The following is a 17303-nucleotide window of genomic DNA, read 5'->3' on the forward strand; positions in this document are numbered from 1 at the left end:
GAGCTGTTTAGATATTAGAACCTTATCAAAACATGAATATCTAGAACACTGTTTCTTAATGTTTTTGACAATTTCTTGTAAAATATGGCAGACCATTTATAAATGTCAGGCCACTTAATCTAATGAAATCTTCGGTCATGATTGTATCATGGACTGGGCAGGGCTGTTCCTGATCCTTGTATTGGGCGGGTTCAGTTTTAGAGTGGGGCGGGACTAGTTTTGGACCAGGTGGAGCCAGTCCTTGAGAAACACTGGTATAGAAAGGGATGATTTTGAATTTTAAAAATCTTGGTTTAGAGGACGCCAAGGTTTATTATTTTTGGAACAGTAAATAAATCTGAAAGCGTATTATTGACTGAATGTGAAATATGAACTGTTTGCAGAAACCAACTAACCTAATGTTATGTTCTAGTTCAAGCCACCAGGAGAGACATTGTGTTCTTGTTTGATGGCACCTCCAGCGTGGGAAAGTCGAACCGGGACTTTATTCTAAAAATAATTAACAAACTCAATATTGACCCGGATGCTGTGAGGGTTGGATTGGTGCAGTACAGTGACAACCCTAGAACAGAATTTAACTTAAGCACCTATCAAACGAAAACCCAGGTACAGCGACATCTACGGAATCTCAAGCCGAAAGGAGGTCAAGATTTGAATACTGGTGCTGCTCTGGACTATGTTTTTAGAAACCATTTCAACAGCTCTGCAGGAAGCAGGAAAGAGCAAGGTATCCCACAGATCCTTGTGCTGCTCACTGGTGGAAGGTCCATAGATGATTTTAGACAAGCAGCGAGTGCACTGAAGCAAGATTCTATCATGACCTTTGCTATTGGATCCAAGAATGCAGACCAGGCAGAGTTGGACGAAATCGCATTTGAACCCTCTTTGGTCTTCAATGTAGGAAGCAAACTTCTGTTTACTATTCAGAAACAAGTGCTGGGGATGATAACAACAATATCCATCCCAGAAATAGCCATTCGTCCAGATGTTATTGTCACGCCAGGTAACTGAATTATGTGCATTGTTCCATGTTCCACTAATAGTATGCTTTGTAATTATGTTAAAAGAAATAGCAACAGTTTTACACAGTTCAGCACAGTCGATTGCACCATCTTCCTCCACCGTCTCTCCTCCATCATCCACCTTAATGGGAAAGCACTTGCATGGTTTGAGTCCTACTAACAGTACATTTCGGCAAACGTTTTTTCCTCTCGCCCCCACCCAGTCTCCTGCGGGGTACCGCAAGGCTCCATCCTTATCTACTTTTCCTTATCTACGTGCTCGCTCTCGGCAATGTCATCTGCAGACATGGGGTCAACTTCCACATGTATGCGGATGGCACCCAAATCTACTTCTCCTCCAGCTGCGACTCCCAGTCTGCTGATGTCCTGTCAGCTTGCTTGAGCACAAATTTCTTGCAGCTGAGTGTCTCCCCCAGGTCTGAACTCCTGAACCTCCACAGGCTGTCCCTTAGACTCACCAAAACCATGCACAACTTAGGCATCAGGTTCGATTCCCAGCTTTCCTTTCTACCCCACATTTGTTCCCTGACCAGGAACGCTTTTTTCTATCTGTGTCACATTGCCTGCCTCCATCCATACCTCATAACCAATGCAGCCGAAACCCTTATCCACTCCTTTGTCACTTCCCGGCTCGACTTATTCCGATGCCCTCTGCACTGGTCTCCCCAGCTCCACCATACACAAAATTCAATTAATTCAAAACTCCGCCGCCCGGATACTCACCGACACAAAACTCTGTACCCCCCATCACACCAATCCTTGCCAGGTTTTAGACAAGCAGCGAGTAGTATCCATACCAGACAAAAGAGCATATGGTTGACCAAAAAAAGTAGTTTTTAAAGATACATCAGGTATTGACTAGTGCAAGCTTTTCATGACAATGCAGAGGGCTTCTTGTTAGGAAAAGTAGAAGTTTGCTCAATGCTGCACATTTCCAGTGAATGGACATCATTATTGATGCAATGTAATAGTCCTTTCATTTTCTGTTGCCACAGGAATGAGTAAGAGAGACATTTTCCTCCTGATCGATGGATCCAATAATGTTGGCAATGTAAATTTTCCTCTTGTCCGCGACTTTATCCAGAGGATAATTGAGAACCTTGATATTGATGATGGTGTAGTGCGAGTCGGTGTGGCACAGTACAGTGATAACACAAATGTTGAATTCTATTTGAACTCCTACTCAAAAAAGTCTGAAGTTCTGAATCATGTAGAAAGACTCAGGCTGAAAGGGGGCTCCACTCTCAACATTGGGAGTGCCATGGATTTCACCTTTAAAAATCTTTTGATCAACTCTACGGGAAGTAGGAAAGATGAAGGAGTTCCCCAGATTCTGGTGGTTTTCACTGCTGGCAAGTCAAGTGACAGTCTTACTAATGTCAAACAAGCATTGATGGAAGGTGGCATAATCAGCATTGGTGTAGGAGCCAAGAGAGCAGACCTAGAAGAACTGAAGCTCATCGCATTTCACAAAAGTTTGGTGTTTAAGGTGAATGAATTCAGTGCGCTACAAAATATCCGGCAACAAGTGGAGGGGAAAGTACAAACAATCGCAGGCACAGAACATTCAGGTACAGTAATTGCTTTTCACACACACTGGGCTCATCTCCTACGCTTGTGATATTATTTAGGGTGAATGAAATGGAATTTACCTCATAAATGATAGCAGCAGTCATAATTTTGCAGCATACCTCTGCCATACGAGCTGTCTTGTATTATGTCTGCAAATTTGATCAACTGTTTTTCTGGCTCTTCCTCCCAAACACAATTTTAACATAGAACCGTAAAGAGCCAGGTCCCAGCACTGAACTATGGGACATTCCCACCAGCCACTTCCACTCTGGTGATACTCCAGAAATCACACTTCTTTACCTTATTTCCAAATGGAAATGCAAGCATTATTATTCTATGATCCATTTTAGATGTTCCCCTTCCTTGTGGCTTCAAGAAGCAATCTCTCAATGTTGCACCTTGTTAATGGTCTTGCTAAAATCCAAACTCTTTAACCTCAAGAGGCAATCTCTCACACAGCACATTGTCAGTGACTTAAAAATATCCAAATATCCAACATTCATTGATTTCATCTTATCTAGTTATCTTGTCATGAAACTCCAATAAATGAATAGGCTTGAATTTGCCTATTTACCCTCCTGTAGTCACCATTACCTTATTCAGCAACATAATGGGCATCACCATGCTGTGAGAATGCTGTCGGGAGGAGGTGAGGAGGCTGCCTCTGGATCATTCAGTGTAAAAAGCAGGAGATTTAAATTTATTTTGAGTTTGGCATCTGCATTTTAGAATAAGTTGATGACAATCTGTTAAATCCACTTCATTTAGTTTAATTTTGACACTACCTTGCACTCTGTCTGCCCTAGAGCTCAAATCCCATCTAATCTTTGCTTTAAAATTAAGAGTTAATATTAAGACTTGTGGAGAATTCTTCAATTTAATCTTAATTTGCAAAATTAATCTGCAGTTCCCCCAGTTCTTAAAAAAAAGACTTGCAAAAATGGAGTTTAGGAATTTTCCACAATTCTGTACCATCTTAAATTTTAAACCAAATAATCATTCATGCTAAGGCTATGAGGAATTTCAACTCTCCTGTGAACTAATCTCTAATGTTTGCTCGCCTTCAATAGTTAAAGTGACATTTATTTGCACTTAATGTTTTTCTCATTATATTTTGCACCCTGCAGTCAGGCTGAGAGATATCGTCTTTATGATCGATGGCACGCAAGCAAATGGAAGAGGATTTATTCAAATCTGTGACTTTGTCATTGAAGTCATTCAGGAGCTAGAAATTGATAACGGCAACGATCGAGTTGCAGTGGTGCAATACAGTTCTGACCCCAGACTTGAATTTGGATTAACTGACCACTCCGGAAAAAATGAAGTCATTACTGCAATAAGAAACCTCAAACTGAAAGGGGGAACAACTCTCAACACCGGAGTGGCACTGGAGTATGTCAACAAGAACATCTTTATCCCATCATCTGGCAGCCGACGCGACTCTGGAGCTAGTCAAATCTTGATACTGTTTGCTGGTGGGAAGTCCAAAGATGATGTTAGGTTGGGAGCAAATGAACTCAAAGTCGCCCAAGTAGTAACCACTGCTATCGGTGCCAGGAGAGCAGATGTAGCAGAAATTCAGATGATTGCATTAACACCCGAATTTGCCTTCTTACTAAGAGACTTCCAGGAACTATCAAGTATTCAACAAGCCCTGATAACAAACCTTAGGACAATAATTGTGATTGAGCAAGCTGCTGATGGTAAGAGCCTTTGACAAACTAATGCCCCTTTTTTTGGTTAGCTGATACACTTAATCATGGTGGTGGATTTTTGCATGTGAAACTTGTGTAGAAACCCATCACTATGCTTATGAGTATTCAAACCAAACTGAGAAGTCCATGCATCCCACCTATACATGGAAATTCTACAGATAGATTGTTGGAATGGAATGCATACTCGTTTCCTGTATGTACTCATCCAGCTTACCTAATTCTGGAAAGTATTAGGCCCAGATTGGCAAGAGGCAAGGCTTGGGGACCCCACAGTGTACGATGGGGTACCGCTGGAATCTAACCAGCTAAAGCTGCATAGATTGCCATTGATAGCACCGCCTGGCATGCTTTCCTGTAGCTTATCCAGCTAGGACCATTCTACAGCCACAAAGTGAATGATCCAATTTAATATCTGCGGGATTGTTGACCAGCACACCAGGAGAAACTCTGTTCTATTTTTGAACAATGCCATGGGATATTTACCACCCATCTGAACAGACGGGAACTTGGATAAAGCTCTCATCTGAAGGTTGGCGCCTCCGACAGTGGAACACTTCCACACCACTGCACTGGAGAGTCAGCCAAGATGATGAGCTCAGAGTCTTGTAATGCTTGAATTAAGAAGTTCTCAGAGGTTCACTCAACTCAATCTGTTCACTCAATTAATTTAGCTCTAACCAAACCTTGCATTAGAATTTAATAATTTCAGAACAGAAGATAGCAATTTGCACCTATGCAAAATGACAATGTGGGACTTGCGCCTGATTGCAAAAGGTTCACAAATTCAGAATTGATAAAGGGATTGATGAGAGTTTCTGTTTACATCTTAAACTACTTTGGAGTTATTCCGATCACAGAGAGAAAAATGCTGAAGTATGCTTAACTTAACATGGAGTCCTGCAACTCAGTTGTTAGAGCACTCACCACGCAAGCTAAAGACTTGGGTTCGATTCCCAGCAGGGAGAAATGTTGGGCAAGTTTCCTTCCTCCATACGCCTGTGTTTACCGAGCAGTAAATAGGAATCCAATTTTTAGTCGATGGGCGGAATGCTTTTCCGGGGGTAATAATTCCTTCAAAAAAAAAAATAAATTGGTCACTTCAATCCACGACTGTTCGTTGGACAATGGTGTGCACAATTGGTTGCTGCATTTCGCCCATAAAATATACAGTCAATTCACGTTACAGTATACTCTGCGAAGCGCATTGAGACGTCTCAAGGACATGATAAGGCCTCTATATCAAATGCAAGGATTACTAATAGCATTGACATAATCCTAATCCCGGTGTCGACCCCCAAATAATATTGGCCATTCCTTTCGTGACTGATATTGGAACTTTGCTGTGTGCAAATTAGTTGCTGTGTTTCATCTACAAAATAGAGTCACTGCAATTTACAGGAAATCCTGTGAAGCACTCTAAAATATCGTCCGTATGTGAACGATAATAACAATAATCTTTGCATTTGATATAGCACTTTAACATGTCGTTGAGATTTCTCAAAGCGCTTCACAGATAAAGTGGATTGACTGCGTATTTTGTGGGCAAAACACGACATCCAGTTTGCGCACAGCAATGTCCCGCAAACAGCCATGGAGTGAGTAATCAATTTTTAATTTCTTTTGTGGAATAAGTGGTTGAGGCCAACAAACTGGATGCTGTGAAAGAATGATGTTAGGGTGGGTGTTGAGAAAGGATGAGTTTGCCTGCCCAGACAAGTAGTTTTGATTCTTTACAATGTAGTTTTGATACTTCAAGAATGGCATGAATTGGTTTGATAGGAATATTCCTTCAGGCTAACCATAAGATCTTGATACATTATGAGGGCCTACACTTGTGGGTTTCAGACAGAGTGAATGCTGAACAGGAATCCATTTCCCTTTGTGTTCCAGGTGCTGCTAAGAGAGATGTTGTTTTCCTGATTGATGGATCAGAAAAAATGAGATCCTCGTTCTCTTCGGTCCAGAGCTTCATTTCTAGAGTGGTGGAGAAACTCGATGTTGGAAGTGACAAAGTGCGAGTCAGTGTAGTACAGTACAGTGATGATCCCAGACCCGAGTTCCTGTTAAACAGCCACTCAAGCAAACAGGATGTGATGGATGCAATAAGAAGACTCAGAGTTAAAGGAGGGAGACAGACAAACACTGGGGAAGCGCTGAGCTATATCACGAAGAGCGTGTTCACGATCAATGGTGGCAGCAGAATCCAGGAAGGCGTGCCCCAGTTTTTGATCCTGCTCACTGCTGGCAAGTCCACCGATGATGTTGGGCGGGCAGCGCTGGCACTGAAACACACTGGCGTGGTGCCTTTCACTATCGGATCCAGGGACGCAGACGATGAAGAGCTGCGGCAAATTTCATTGTCTCCTGACTACGTCTTCAGGGTGGATGATCTGCGGAATGTTGGAACACTTGAGCAACGTCTCGAATCTCCTCTGTCAACTCTGACCAAAGATCAGGTAGTCCAGATCCAGAGAAGGATCCTTGAAGGTAAGGAGGCCCTTTCTGTTGAGTATCGTATTGAATCCTATTATTGAGGCCCTTCCTATATTCCCATTCCCACATGGACAGCTCAAAGTAAAATGAAGAAGTATTGGAAGCCTAAATACTGAGGACTCATCAGCCTTTTCCAATGGACTATAGGGATCCCTTGGCATTATTTGAAAGAGAAGGGAGTGTTCTCTGATGTACTGGCCATAACAGCCCCAAATAAAACTAGTTACTCACTTCGAATATAATGCAATTGACAATAAAAATTTCACTTACGTAGCGCCTTTTATGCTAGTAGGACACCCAAAGCATTTTGACAATTCTGGCCGTGCGCCAGAGCTTTGCCATTAATCAAAAATATTCAATCAAGAAAAAACTGAAAGCACATTACTAATCAAACACGGATTCACCTAGACTTGTGTGAATGTTCGGAGGCGGCGAGGGCTGCGCTACTTGAAATCCCCGTGAGTCACTTCTCGCCTGCAGGCCACAGGTTTCCCTCGGCTGTGTATTCAGGTAGTGCTGGAAATTACCAGCTAAAACTGCATATTTTTGAGAGTGCCCTCTGGCAAGCTTCCGGCTTCATATCCAGTCGGCACCACCCTACTTGTCACTGATTTGCTTTCCACGGTTAAAAGGAGCTGAGGGGAAGAAATCCTGCCCCCAGTATTGACCGGGTTCGGCGGATGATTGGAACCTTTTGTCTGATTTTTGAGTGAACTAAATGTTAGTTGGAGAATATATAGTTTTGACTCTTGAAAAGTGACAGAAATTCCTTTGATAGAAACATTCCTTCAGCTTATTCATCTGATCTTGATACTGCACAAGGCACTTGGGTTTCAGACACAGTGAACGTTGAACAGGAATCCATTTCTGTTTGTGTTCCAGGTGCTGTTAAGAGAGATGTTGTTTTCCTGGTTGATGGATCAGAAAGAATGAGATCCTCATTCCCATCGGTCCAGAGCTTCATTTCTAGAGTGGTGGAGAAACTCGATGTTGGAAGTGACAAAGTGCGAGTCAGTGTAGTACAGTACAGTGATGATCCCAGACCCGAGTTCCTGTTAAACAGCCACTCAAACAAACAGGATGTGATGGATGCAATAAGAAGACTCAGAGTTAAAGGAGGGAGACAGACAAACACTGGGGAAGCGCTGAGCTATGTCACGAAGAGCGTGTTCACGATCAATGGTGGCAGCAGAATCCAGGAAGGCGTGCCCCAGTTTTTGATCCTGCTCACTGCTGGCAAGTCCACCGATGATGTTAGGCGGGCAGCGCTGGCACTGAAACACACTGGCGTGGTGCCTTTCACTATCGGATCCAGGGACGCAGATGATGAAGAGCTGCGGCAAATCTCATTGTCTCCTGACTACGTCTTCAGGGTGGATGATCTGCGGAATGTCGGAACACTTGAACAACGTCTCGAATCTCCTCTGTCAACTCTGACCAGAGATCAGGTAGTCCAGATCCAGAGAAGGATCCTTGAAGGTAAGGAGGCCCTTTCTGTTGAGTATCCTATTGAATCCTACTTTTGAAGGCCTTCCTATATTACTATTCCCACATGGACAGCTCAAAGTAAAATGTAGAAATATTGGAAGCCTAAATACTGAGAACGCGTCAGCTCTTCGGATGAACTGTAATAATAATAATCCTTGCATTTCATATAGCGCTTTTCACGTCTTCTAGACATCTCAAAGCACTTCACAGAATATGCTATAAAGTGAATAAACCGTATATTTGTGGGCGAAATGCGGTAGCCAATTTGCATACAGCAGTGTCCCTCAAACAGACTTGGATTGAAAATGACCAATTTATTATTATTTTGTTTTTTGGAGGGATTATTATCAGTTATACATCATATAGATGAATATATAAATTATATAAAGGAACAACAACAACAAGTTTATACCCGTACAGCGCCTTTCACGTCGGGAGGACAACCCAAGGCACTGGAGGGTTAGATTTGGGGGGGGTGGGGTCCAGAGATGACTGAAGGTGCGGTCAGAGAGGAAGGTTTTCAAATTGACCTTGAAGGAGACGAGGAAAGGGGTAAGTCAATGGGTCTCAAGGATGGAGCTCCAGAGTGGAGGCACACAGCACATTTTAGCAATTAACACAGTATAGCACCTACAGATTTTCATGCATAATAATGTAAGCGTCAGTGGAGGAGCACATGTGGAATGCTGTATCTACATTATGTCTTGAATAACTTTAAACATCAGGAGAATAAGATATCCAGGGGTGAGCAACAATTTATTGAGCAGTTCAAGAAACAACTGAACCATACCAATATATAAGTCGAGATCCCTTGGCATTATTCGAACAGAAGGGAGTTTCCTCTGGTATCCTGGACATAATACCCCCAAATGAAACTGGTTGCTCACTTCTTAAAATATAATGCAATTTATGCTGGGAGGACGCCCGAAGCATTTGGCAATTCTGGCCGAGCTTTGCCGTTAATCAAGAAATATGCAATCAACTGAAAATACATTACAGTACATAATGCAATTGACAATAAAAATTTCACTTACATAGCGCCTTTTATGCTGGGAGGACGCCCAAAGCATTTGACAAATCTGGCCGGGCACCAGAGTTATGCCGTTAACCAAAAATATTCAATCAAGAAAAAACTGAAAGCACATTACTGATCGAACATGGACTCACCTAGACTTGTGTGAATGTTCGGAGGGGGCGAGGGCTGTGATACTTGAAATCCCTGTGAGTCACTTCTCGCCTGCAGGCCACAGGTTTCCCTCGGCTTTGTATTCAGGTACTATTGGAAATTACCAGCTAAAACCGCATGTTTTTTGAGAGTGCTCTCTGTCAAGCTTCCTGATTCATGTCCAGTCGGCACCACCCTACCTGTCACTGATTTGGTTTCCACGGTTAAAAGGAGCTGAGGGGATAAATCCTGCCCCCAGTATTGACCGGGTTTGGCAGATGATTGGAACCTATTGTCTGATTTTTGAGTGAACTTAATGTTAGTTGGAGAACATATAGTTTTGACTCTTGAAAAGTGACAGAAATTCCTTTGATAGAAACATTCCTTCAGCTTATTCATCTGATCTTGATACTGCACAAGGCACTTGGGTTTTAGACACAGTGAACGCTGAACAGGAATCCATTTCCGTTTGTGTTCCAGGTGCTGTTAAGAGAGATGTTGTTTTCCTGGTTGATGGATCAGAAAAAATGAGATCCTCATTCCCATCGGTCCAGAGCTTCATTTCTAGAGTGGTGGAGAAACTCGATGTTGGAAGTGACAAAGTGCGAGTCAGTGTAGTACAGTACAGTGATGATCCCAGACCCGAGTTCCTGTTAAACAGCCACTCAAACAAACAGGATGTGATGGATGCAATAAGAAGACTCAGAGTTAAAGGAGGGAGACAGACAAACACTGGGGAAGCGCTGAGCTATGTCACGAAGAGCGTGTTCACGATCAATGGTGGCAGCAGAATCCAGGAAGGCGTGCCCCAGTTTTTGATCCTGCTCACTGCTGGCAAGTCCACCGATGATGTTAGGCGGGCAGCGCTGGCACTGAAACACACTGGCGTGGCGCCTTTCACTATCGGATCCAGGGACGCAGATGATGAAGAGCTGCGGCAAATTTCATTGTCTCCTGACTACGTCTTCAGGGTGGATGATCTGCGGAATGTCGGAACACTTGAGCAACGTCTCGAATCTCCTCTGTCAACTCTGACCAGAGATCAGGTAGTCCAGATCCAGAGAAGGATCCTTGAAGGTAAGGAGGCCCTTTCTGTTGAGTATCCTATTGAATCCTACTATTGAAGCCCTTCCTGTATTCCTATTCCCACATGGACAGCTCAAAGTAAATGTAGAAATATTGGAATCCTAAATACTGAGGACTCATCAGACTTTTACAATGGACTGTAGGGATCCCTTGGCGTTATTTGAAAGAGAAGGGAGTTTCCTCTGATGTCCTGGCCATAACAGCCCCAAATGAAACTGGTTACTCACTGAGAATATAATGCAATTGACAATAAAAATTTCACTTACATAGCGCGTTTTATGCTGGGAGGACGCCCAAAGCATTTGTCAAATCTGGCCGGGCACCAGAGTTATGCCATTAACCAAAAATATTCAATCAAGAAAAAACTGAAAGCACATTACTGATCGAACATGGACTCACCTAGACTTGTGTGAATGTTCGGAGGGGGCGAGGGCTGTGATACTTGAAATCCCTGTGAGTCACTTCTCGCCTGCAGGCCACAGGTTTCCCTCGGCTTTGTATTCAGGTACTATTGGAAATTACCAGCTAAAACCGCATGTTTTTTGAGAGTGCTCTCTGTCAAGCTTCCTGATTCATGTCCAGTCGGCACCACCCTACCTGTCACTGATTTGGTTTCCACGGTTAAAAGGAGCTGAGGGGATAAATCCTGCCCCCAGTATTGACCGGGTTTGGCAGATGATTGGAACCTATTGTCTGATTTTTGAGTGAACTTAATGTTAGTTGGAGAATATATAGTTTTGACTCTTGAAAAGTGACAGAAATTCCTTTGATAGAAACATTCCTTCAGCTTATTCATCTGATCTTGATACTGCACAAGGCACTTGGGTTTTAGACACAGTGAACGCTGAACAGGAATCCATTTCCGTTTGTGTTCCAGGTGCTGTTAAGAGAGATGTTGTTTTCCTGGTTGATGGATCAGAAAAAATGAGATCCTCATTCCCATCGGTCCAGAGCTTCATTTCTAGAGTGGTGGAGAAACTCGATGTTGGAAGTGACAAAGTGCGAGTCAGTGTAGTACAGTACAGTGATGATCCCAGACCCGAGTTCCTGTTAAACAGCCACTCAAACAAACAGGATGTGATGGATGCAATAAGAAGACTCAGAGTTAAAGGAGGGAGACAGACAAACACTGGGGAAGCGCTGAGCTATGTCACGAAGAGCGTGTTCACGATCAATGGTGGCAGCAGAATCCAGGAAGGCGTGCCCCAGTTTTTGATCCTGCTCACTGCTGGCAAGTCCACCGATGATGTTAGGCGGGCAGCGCTGGCACTGAAACACACTGGCGTGGCGCCTTTCACTATCGGATCCAGGGACGCAGATGATGAAGAGCTGCGGCAAATTTCATTGTCTCCTGACTACGTCTTCAGGGTGGATGATCTGCGGAATGTCGGAACACTTGAGCAACGTCTCGAATCTCCTCTGTCAACTCTGACCAGAGATCAGGTAGTCCAGATCCAGAGAAGGATCCTTGAAGGTAAGGAGGCCCTTTCTGTTGAGTATCCTATTGAATCCTACTATTGAAGCCCTTCCTGTATTCCTATTCCCACATGGACAGCTCAAAGTAAATGTAGAAATATTGGAATCCTAAATACTGAGGACTCATCAGACTTTTACAATGGACTGTAGGGATCCCTTGGCGTTATTTGAAAGAGAAGGGAGTTTCCTCTGATGTCCTGGCCATAACAGCCCCAAATGAAACTGGTTACTCACTGAGAATATAATGCAATTGACAATAAAAATTTCACTTACATAGCGCGTTTTATGCTGGGAGGACGCCCAAAGCATTTGTCAAATCTGGCCGGGCACCAGAGTTATGCCGTTAACCAAAAATATTCAATCAAGAAAAAACTGAAAGCACATTACTGATCGAACACGGACTCACCTAGACTTGTGTGAATGTTCGGAGGGGGCGACGGCTGTGATACTTGAAATCCCTGTGAGTCACTTCTCACCTGCAGGCCACAGGTTTCCCTCGGCTTTGTATTCAGGTACTGCTGGAAATTACCAGCTAAAACCGCATATTTTTGAGAGTGCCCTCTGGCAAGCTTCCTGCTTCATATCGGCACCATCCTACTGATCACTGATTTGGTTTCTATGGTTTAAAGGAGCTGAGGGGAAGACATCCTGCCCCCAGTATTGACTGAGTTTAGCGGATGATTGGAACCTTTTGTCTGATTTTTGAGTGAACTAAATGTTAGTTGGAGAATATATAGTTTTGACTCTTGAAAAGTGACAGAAATTCCTTTGATAGAAACATTCCTTCAGCTTATTCATCTGATCTTGATACTGCACAAGGCACTTGGGTTTTAGACACAGTGAACGCTGAACAGGAATCCATTTCCGTTTGTGTTCCAGGTGCTGTTAAGAGAGATGTTGTTTTCCTGGTTGATGGATCAGAAAAAATGAGATCCTCATTCCCATCGGTCCAGAGCTTCATTTCTAGAGTGGTGGAGAAACTCGATGTTGGAAGTGACAAAGTGCGAGTCAGTGTAGTACAGTACAGTGATGATCCCAGACCCGAGTTCCTGTTAAACAGCCACTCAAACAAACAGGATGTGATGGATGCAATAAGAAGACTCAGAGTTAAAGGAGGGAGACAGGCAAACACTGGGGAAGCGCTGAGCTATGTCACGAAGAGCGTGTTCACGATCAATGGTGGCAGCAGAATCCAGGAAGGCGTGCCCCAGTTTTTGATCCTGCTCACTGCTGGCAAGTCTACCGATGATGTTAGGCGGGCAGCGCTGGCACTGAAACACACTGGCGTGGCGCCTTTCACTATCGGATCCAGGGACGCAGATGATGAAGAGCTGCGGCAAATTTCATTGTCTCCTGACTACGTCTTCAGGGTGGATGATCTGCGGAATGTCGGAACACTTGAGCAACGTCTCGAATCTCCTCTGTCAACTCTGACCAGAGATCAGGTAGTCCAGATCCAGAGAAGGATCCTTGAAGGTAAGGAGGCCCTTTCTGTTGAGTATCCTATTGAATCCTACTATTGAAGCCCTTCCTATATTCCTAATCCCACATGGACAGCTCAAAGTAAAATGTAGAAATATTGGAAGCCTAAATACTGAGGACTCGTCAGCTTTTCAGATGGACTGTAATAATAATAATAATCCCAGTATTTGATGTAGCGCTTTTCACGTCTTCTAGACATCTCAAAGCACTTCACAGAATATGCTGCTAATTGAATTAACCGTATGTTTGTGGGCGAAATGCTGCAGCCAATTGCGCACAGCGTGTCCCACATGCAGTCTTGAATTGAAAATGACCAATTTATTATTATTTTGTTTTTTGGAGGGATTATTATCAGTTATACATTATATAGATGAATATATAAATGATATAAAAGAAGAACAACAAAACAATTATACTCCTAGAGCGCCTTTCACATCCGGAGGATAACCCAAGGCACTGGAGGGTCAGATTTGGGGGGTTGGCGTCCAAAGATGACTGAAGGTGTGGTCAGAGAGGAAGGTTTTCAGATTAACTTTGAAGGAGACGAGGAAAGGCGCAAATCAAAGAGTCTCAAGGATGGAACTCCAGAGTGGAGGCACACAGCACATTTTAGCAATTAACACAGTATAGCACCTACAGATTTTCATGCATAATAATGTAAGGGTCAGTGGAGGAGCACATGTGGAATGCTGTATCTACATTATGTCTTGAATAACTTTAAACATCAGGAGAATAAGATATCCAGGGGTGAGCAACAATTTATTGAGCAGTTCAAGAAACAACTGAACCATACCAATATGTAAGTCGAGATCCCTTGGCATTATTCGAAGAGAAGGGAGTTTCCTCTGGTATCCTGGACATAATACCCCCAAATGAAACTGGTTTCTCACTTCTTAAAATATAATGCAATTTATGCTGGGAGGACGCCCAAAGCATTTGGCAATTCTGGCCGAGCTTTGCCGTTAATCAAGAAATATTCAATCAACTGAAAATACATTACTGATCGAACACGGACTCACCTAGACTTGTGTGAATGTTCAGAGGGAGCGAGGGCTGAGATACTTGAAATCCCCGTGAGTCACTTCTCTCCTGCAGGCCACAGGTTTCCCTGGGCTGTGTGTTCAGGTACTACTGGAAATTACCAGCTAAAACTGTATGTTTTTTGAGAGTGCTCTCTGGCTGAGGGGAAGAAATCCTGCCCCCAGTATTGATCGGGTTTGGCGGATGATTGCAACCTATTGTCCGATTTTTGAGTGAACTTACCGTTAGTTGGAGAATATATAGTTTTGACTCTTGAAAAGTGACAGAAATTCCTTTGATAGAAACATTCCTTCAGCTTATTCACCTGATCTTGATACTGCACAAGGCACTTGGGTTTTAGACACAGTGAACGCTGAACAGGAATCCATTTCCGTTTGTGTTCCAGGTGCTGTTAAGAGAGATGTTGTTTTCCTGGTTGATGGATCAGAAAAAATGAGATCCTCATTCCCTTCGGTCCAGAGCTTCATTTCAAGAGTGGTGGAGAAACTCGATGTTGGAAGTGACAAAGTGCGAGTCAGTGTAGTACAGTACAGTGATGATCCCAGACCCGAGTTCCTGTTAAACAGCCACTCAAACAAACAGGATGTGATGGATGCAATAAGAAGACTCAGATTTAAAGGAGGGAGACAGACAAACACTGGGGAAGCGCTGAGCTATGTCACGAAGAGCGTGTTCACGATCAATGGTGGCAGCAGAATCCAGGAAGGCGTGCCCCAGTTTTTGATCCTGCTCACTGCTGGCAAGTCCACCGATGATGTTAGGCGGGCAGCGCTGGCACTGAAACGCACTGGCGTGGCGCCTTTCACTATCGGATCCAGGGACGCAGACGATGAAGAGCTGCGGCAAATTTCATTGTCCCCTGACTACGTCTTCAGTGTGGATGATCTGCGGAATGTCGGAACACTTGAACAACGTCTCGAATCTCCTCTGTCAACTCTGACCAGAGATCAGATAAGGGTTATAGTGGACCAAGGAAGGATTATAGTAGGTAAGGTTTGTAGTAGGTTTTGGTGTTTTAGAGTATGCTTTGTCCCACAATAGTGTGATTGGCTGTTCCTGTAAGTGGACGTTCTCCACTTGATGATTGGGAACACAGCTGTGTGTCAGCAAACTGCGTGGATCATGTATGATCCTGGATCAGAAGGTCATGAGTTCAAGTACCTTGTCAGGACTTGAACTTACAGTCCAGAGAGACACTAAAGTGCAGTGCTGGCCTGTGCTGCATTATCAGAGGTGCCATCCTCAGATAAGACATTAAGCTAAAGTCCAGTCTGCCTTCGCAGAAATATATTAAAGATCCCGTGGCACTGTCAAAAAGATAAAGGAGTTTTTACAGACAAATTTCAAATGGTTTTCCTGTGACTATTTTCCAGATCCAACCCCACAGAGTGTGAAGAGAGATGTTGTGTTCCTGGTTGATGGTTCAGACAAGGCTTCAAGGTCCTTTTCCCTCGTCAAAACCTTTATCATCAACGTAGCTGAGAACCTTGACATTGGAACCGACAAAGTGCGGGTCAGTGTTGTCCAGTATGGCGACCAGCAGAAAGTGGAGTTCTTGTTAAACACCTACTCCACCAAACCGGAATTGCTGGCGGCATTAAAGAACCTCAACCACCGAGGAGGGAGAGAAATTAACACTGGTGCAGCTCTAGAGTACGTCAGGAGAAATATAATCACCAGGGACGGTGGCAGCAGAATCCAAGATGGAGTGCCCCAGTTTTTGATCCTCCTGACGTCTGGTCAATCTAGTGATGATGTCAGACAGGCAGCTCTCGGATTGAAACTGGCTGCTGTGGCGCCTTTTGTCATTGGATCCAGGGACGCAGACAGAAAAGAAATGCAGGATATTTCACTGTCCCTCGATTATGTCTTCAGTTTAGAGACATTGCAGGACCCACAGGCTATAAGACAGGATATAGTAGCCCCATTGACCCAGCTGAACAATGCTCAGATAATCCAAATCAGGAACAAATTAGCTGCTGAAGGTAAGCTTTCATTTGCTTAAAACATGAATCCATAAAAGTGTTTTGTTGCTCCCCAGCCTCCCATGACAACAAGTATTTTTTCATAAATACTTTTCTGCTTATGCTGTTCCAGCCATTAATTCTCCTCTATGTAAAAACGTTACGATGCCGTCCTGCAAATATGACATTAAACGAAGATCCTGTCGCCCACAAAACAAATATTTGGGAGTGACATTTAGGCAGCAATTTTACAGCTGCAATGGGTATTTGTGTTTTTTTTGTTCAGCCTAGTGTATGACACATGCGGAAACCTATCACCATGGTTTAGAGTATCCAAACCAAATTGAGAATTCCATGGAATTCCATGAAAATTCCAGAGATAGATTGTTGGAATGGGATGCGTACTTTCTTCCTGGAGGGATACATCCTGCTTACCTAATTTCGGAAAGTATTAGGTGCAGGTTGGCAAGAACCGAGGCTTGGGGACCCCCAGAGTGTGAGTTGGGATACCGCTGGAGTCTAACCAGCTAAAACTGCATAGCTTGCAGTTGATATTACTGTCTTGCAAGCTTTCCCACTGCTTGTCCAGCCAGGACAGCAGAGCTTGACTTGCAGGTTTAATGGGAGCTGAATGTGAAGAAACCCTGCCTTCAGTGACTGATCTGCCCATACAAGTTCTGCCAACGAGCCAGGCTGGAGTACTGCGGACCCGCATGGCTCAGGAACCGGACTAGTGGAGTCCTGTAACTTAGTGGTTGAGTTTTAACATAAGAAAAATGCAAGACAGGAATGTAAACTT

At 43.7% G+C, this 17303-nt stretch overlaps 1 protein-coding gene across 1 annotated transcript in view; it reads left to right on the plus strand.

Moving 5' to 3' along the window:
• LOC103186697 (collagen alpha-3(VI) chain) overlaps positions 1 to 17303 on the plus strand; it is an 83011-nt gene that overhangs the window by 14048 nt on the left and 51660 nt on the right. The window contains exons 2-11 of the mRNA XM_042336498.1: positions 413 to 1003; positions 2018 to 2593; positions 3722 to 4297; positions 6200 to 6796; positions 7685 to 8281; positions 9936 to 10532; positions 11419 to 12015; positions 12897 to 13493; positions 14926 to 15528; positions 15914 to 16525. Coding sequence (XP_042192432.1) covers positions 413 to 1003; positions 2018 to 2593; positions 3722 to 4297; positions 6200 to 6796; positions 7685 to 8281; positions 9936 to 10532; positions 11419 to 12015; positions 12897 to 13493; positions 14926 to 15528; positions 15914 to 16525 — 5943 coding nt within the window. The remainder of the gene's footprint in view (positions 1 to 412; positions 1004 to 2017; positions 2594 to 3721; positions 4298 to 6199; positions 6797 to 7684; positions 8282 to 9935; positions 10533 to 11418; positions 12016 to 12896; positions 13494 to 14925; positions 15529 to 15913; positions 16526 to 17303) is intronic.

Source organism: Callorhinchus milii, unplaced genomic scaffold (assembly GCF_018977255.1).
Source record: "Callorhinchus milii isolate IMCB2004 unplaced genomic scaffold, IMCB_Cmil_1.0 Scaffold6, whole genome shotgun sequence".
NCBI lineage: Eukaryota > Metazoa > Chordata > Chondrichthyes > Chimaeriformes > Callorhinchidae > Callorhinchus > Callorhinchus milii.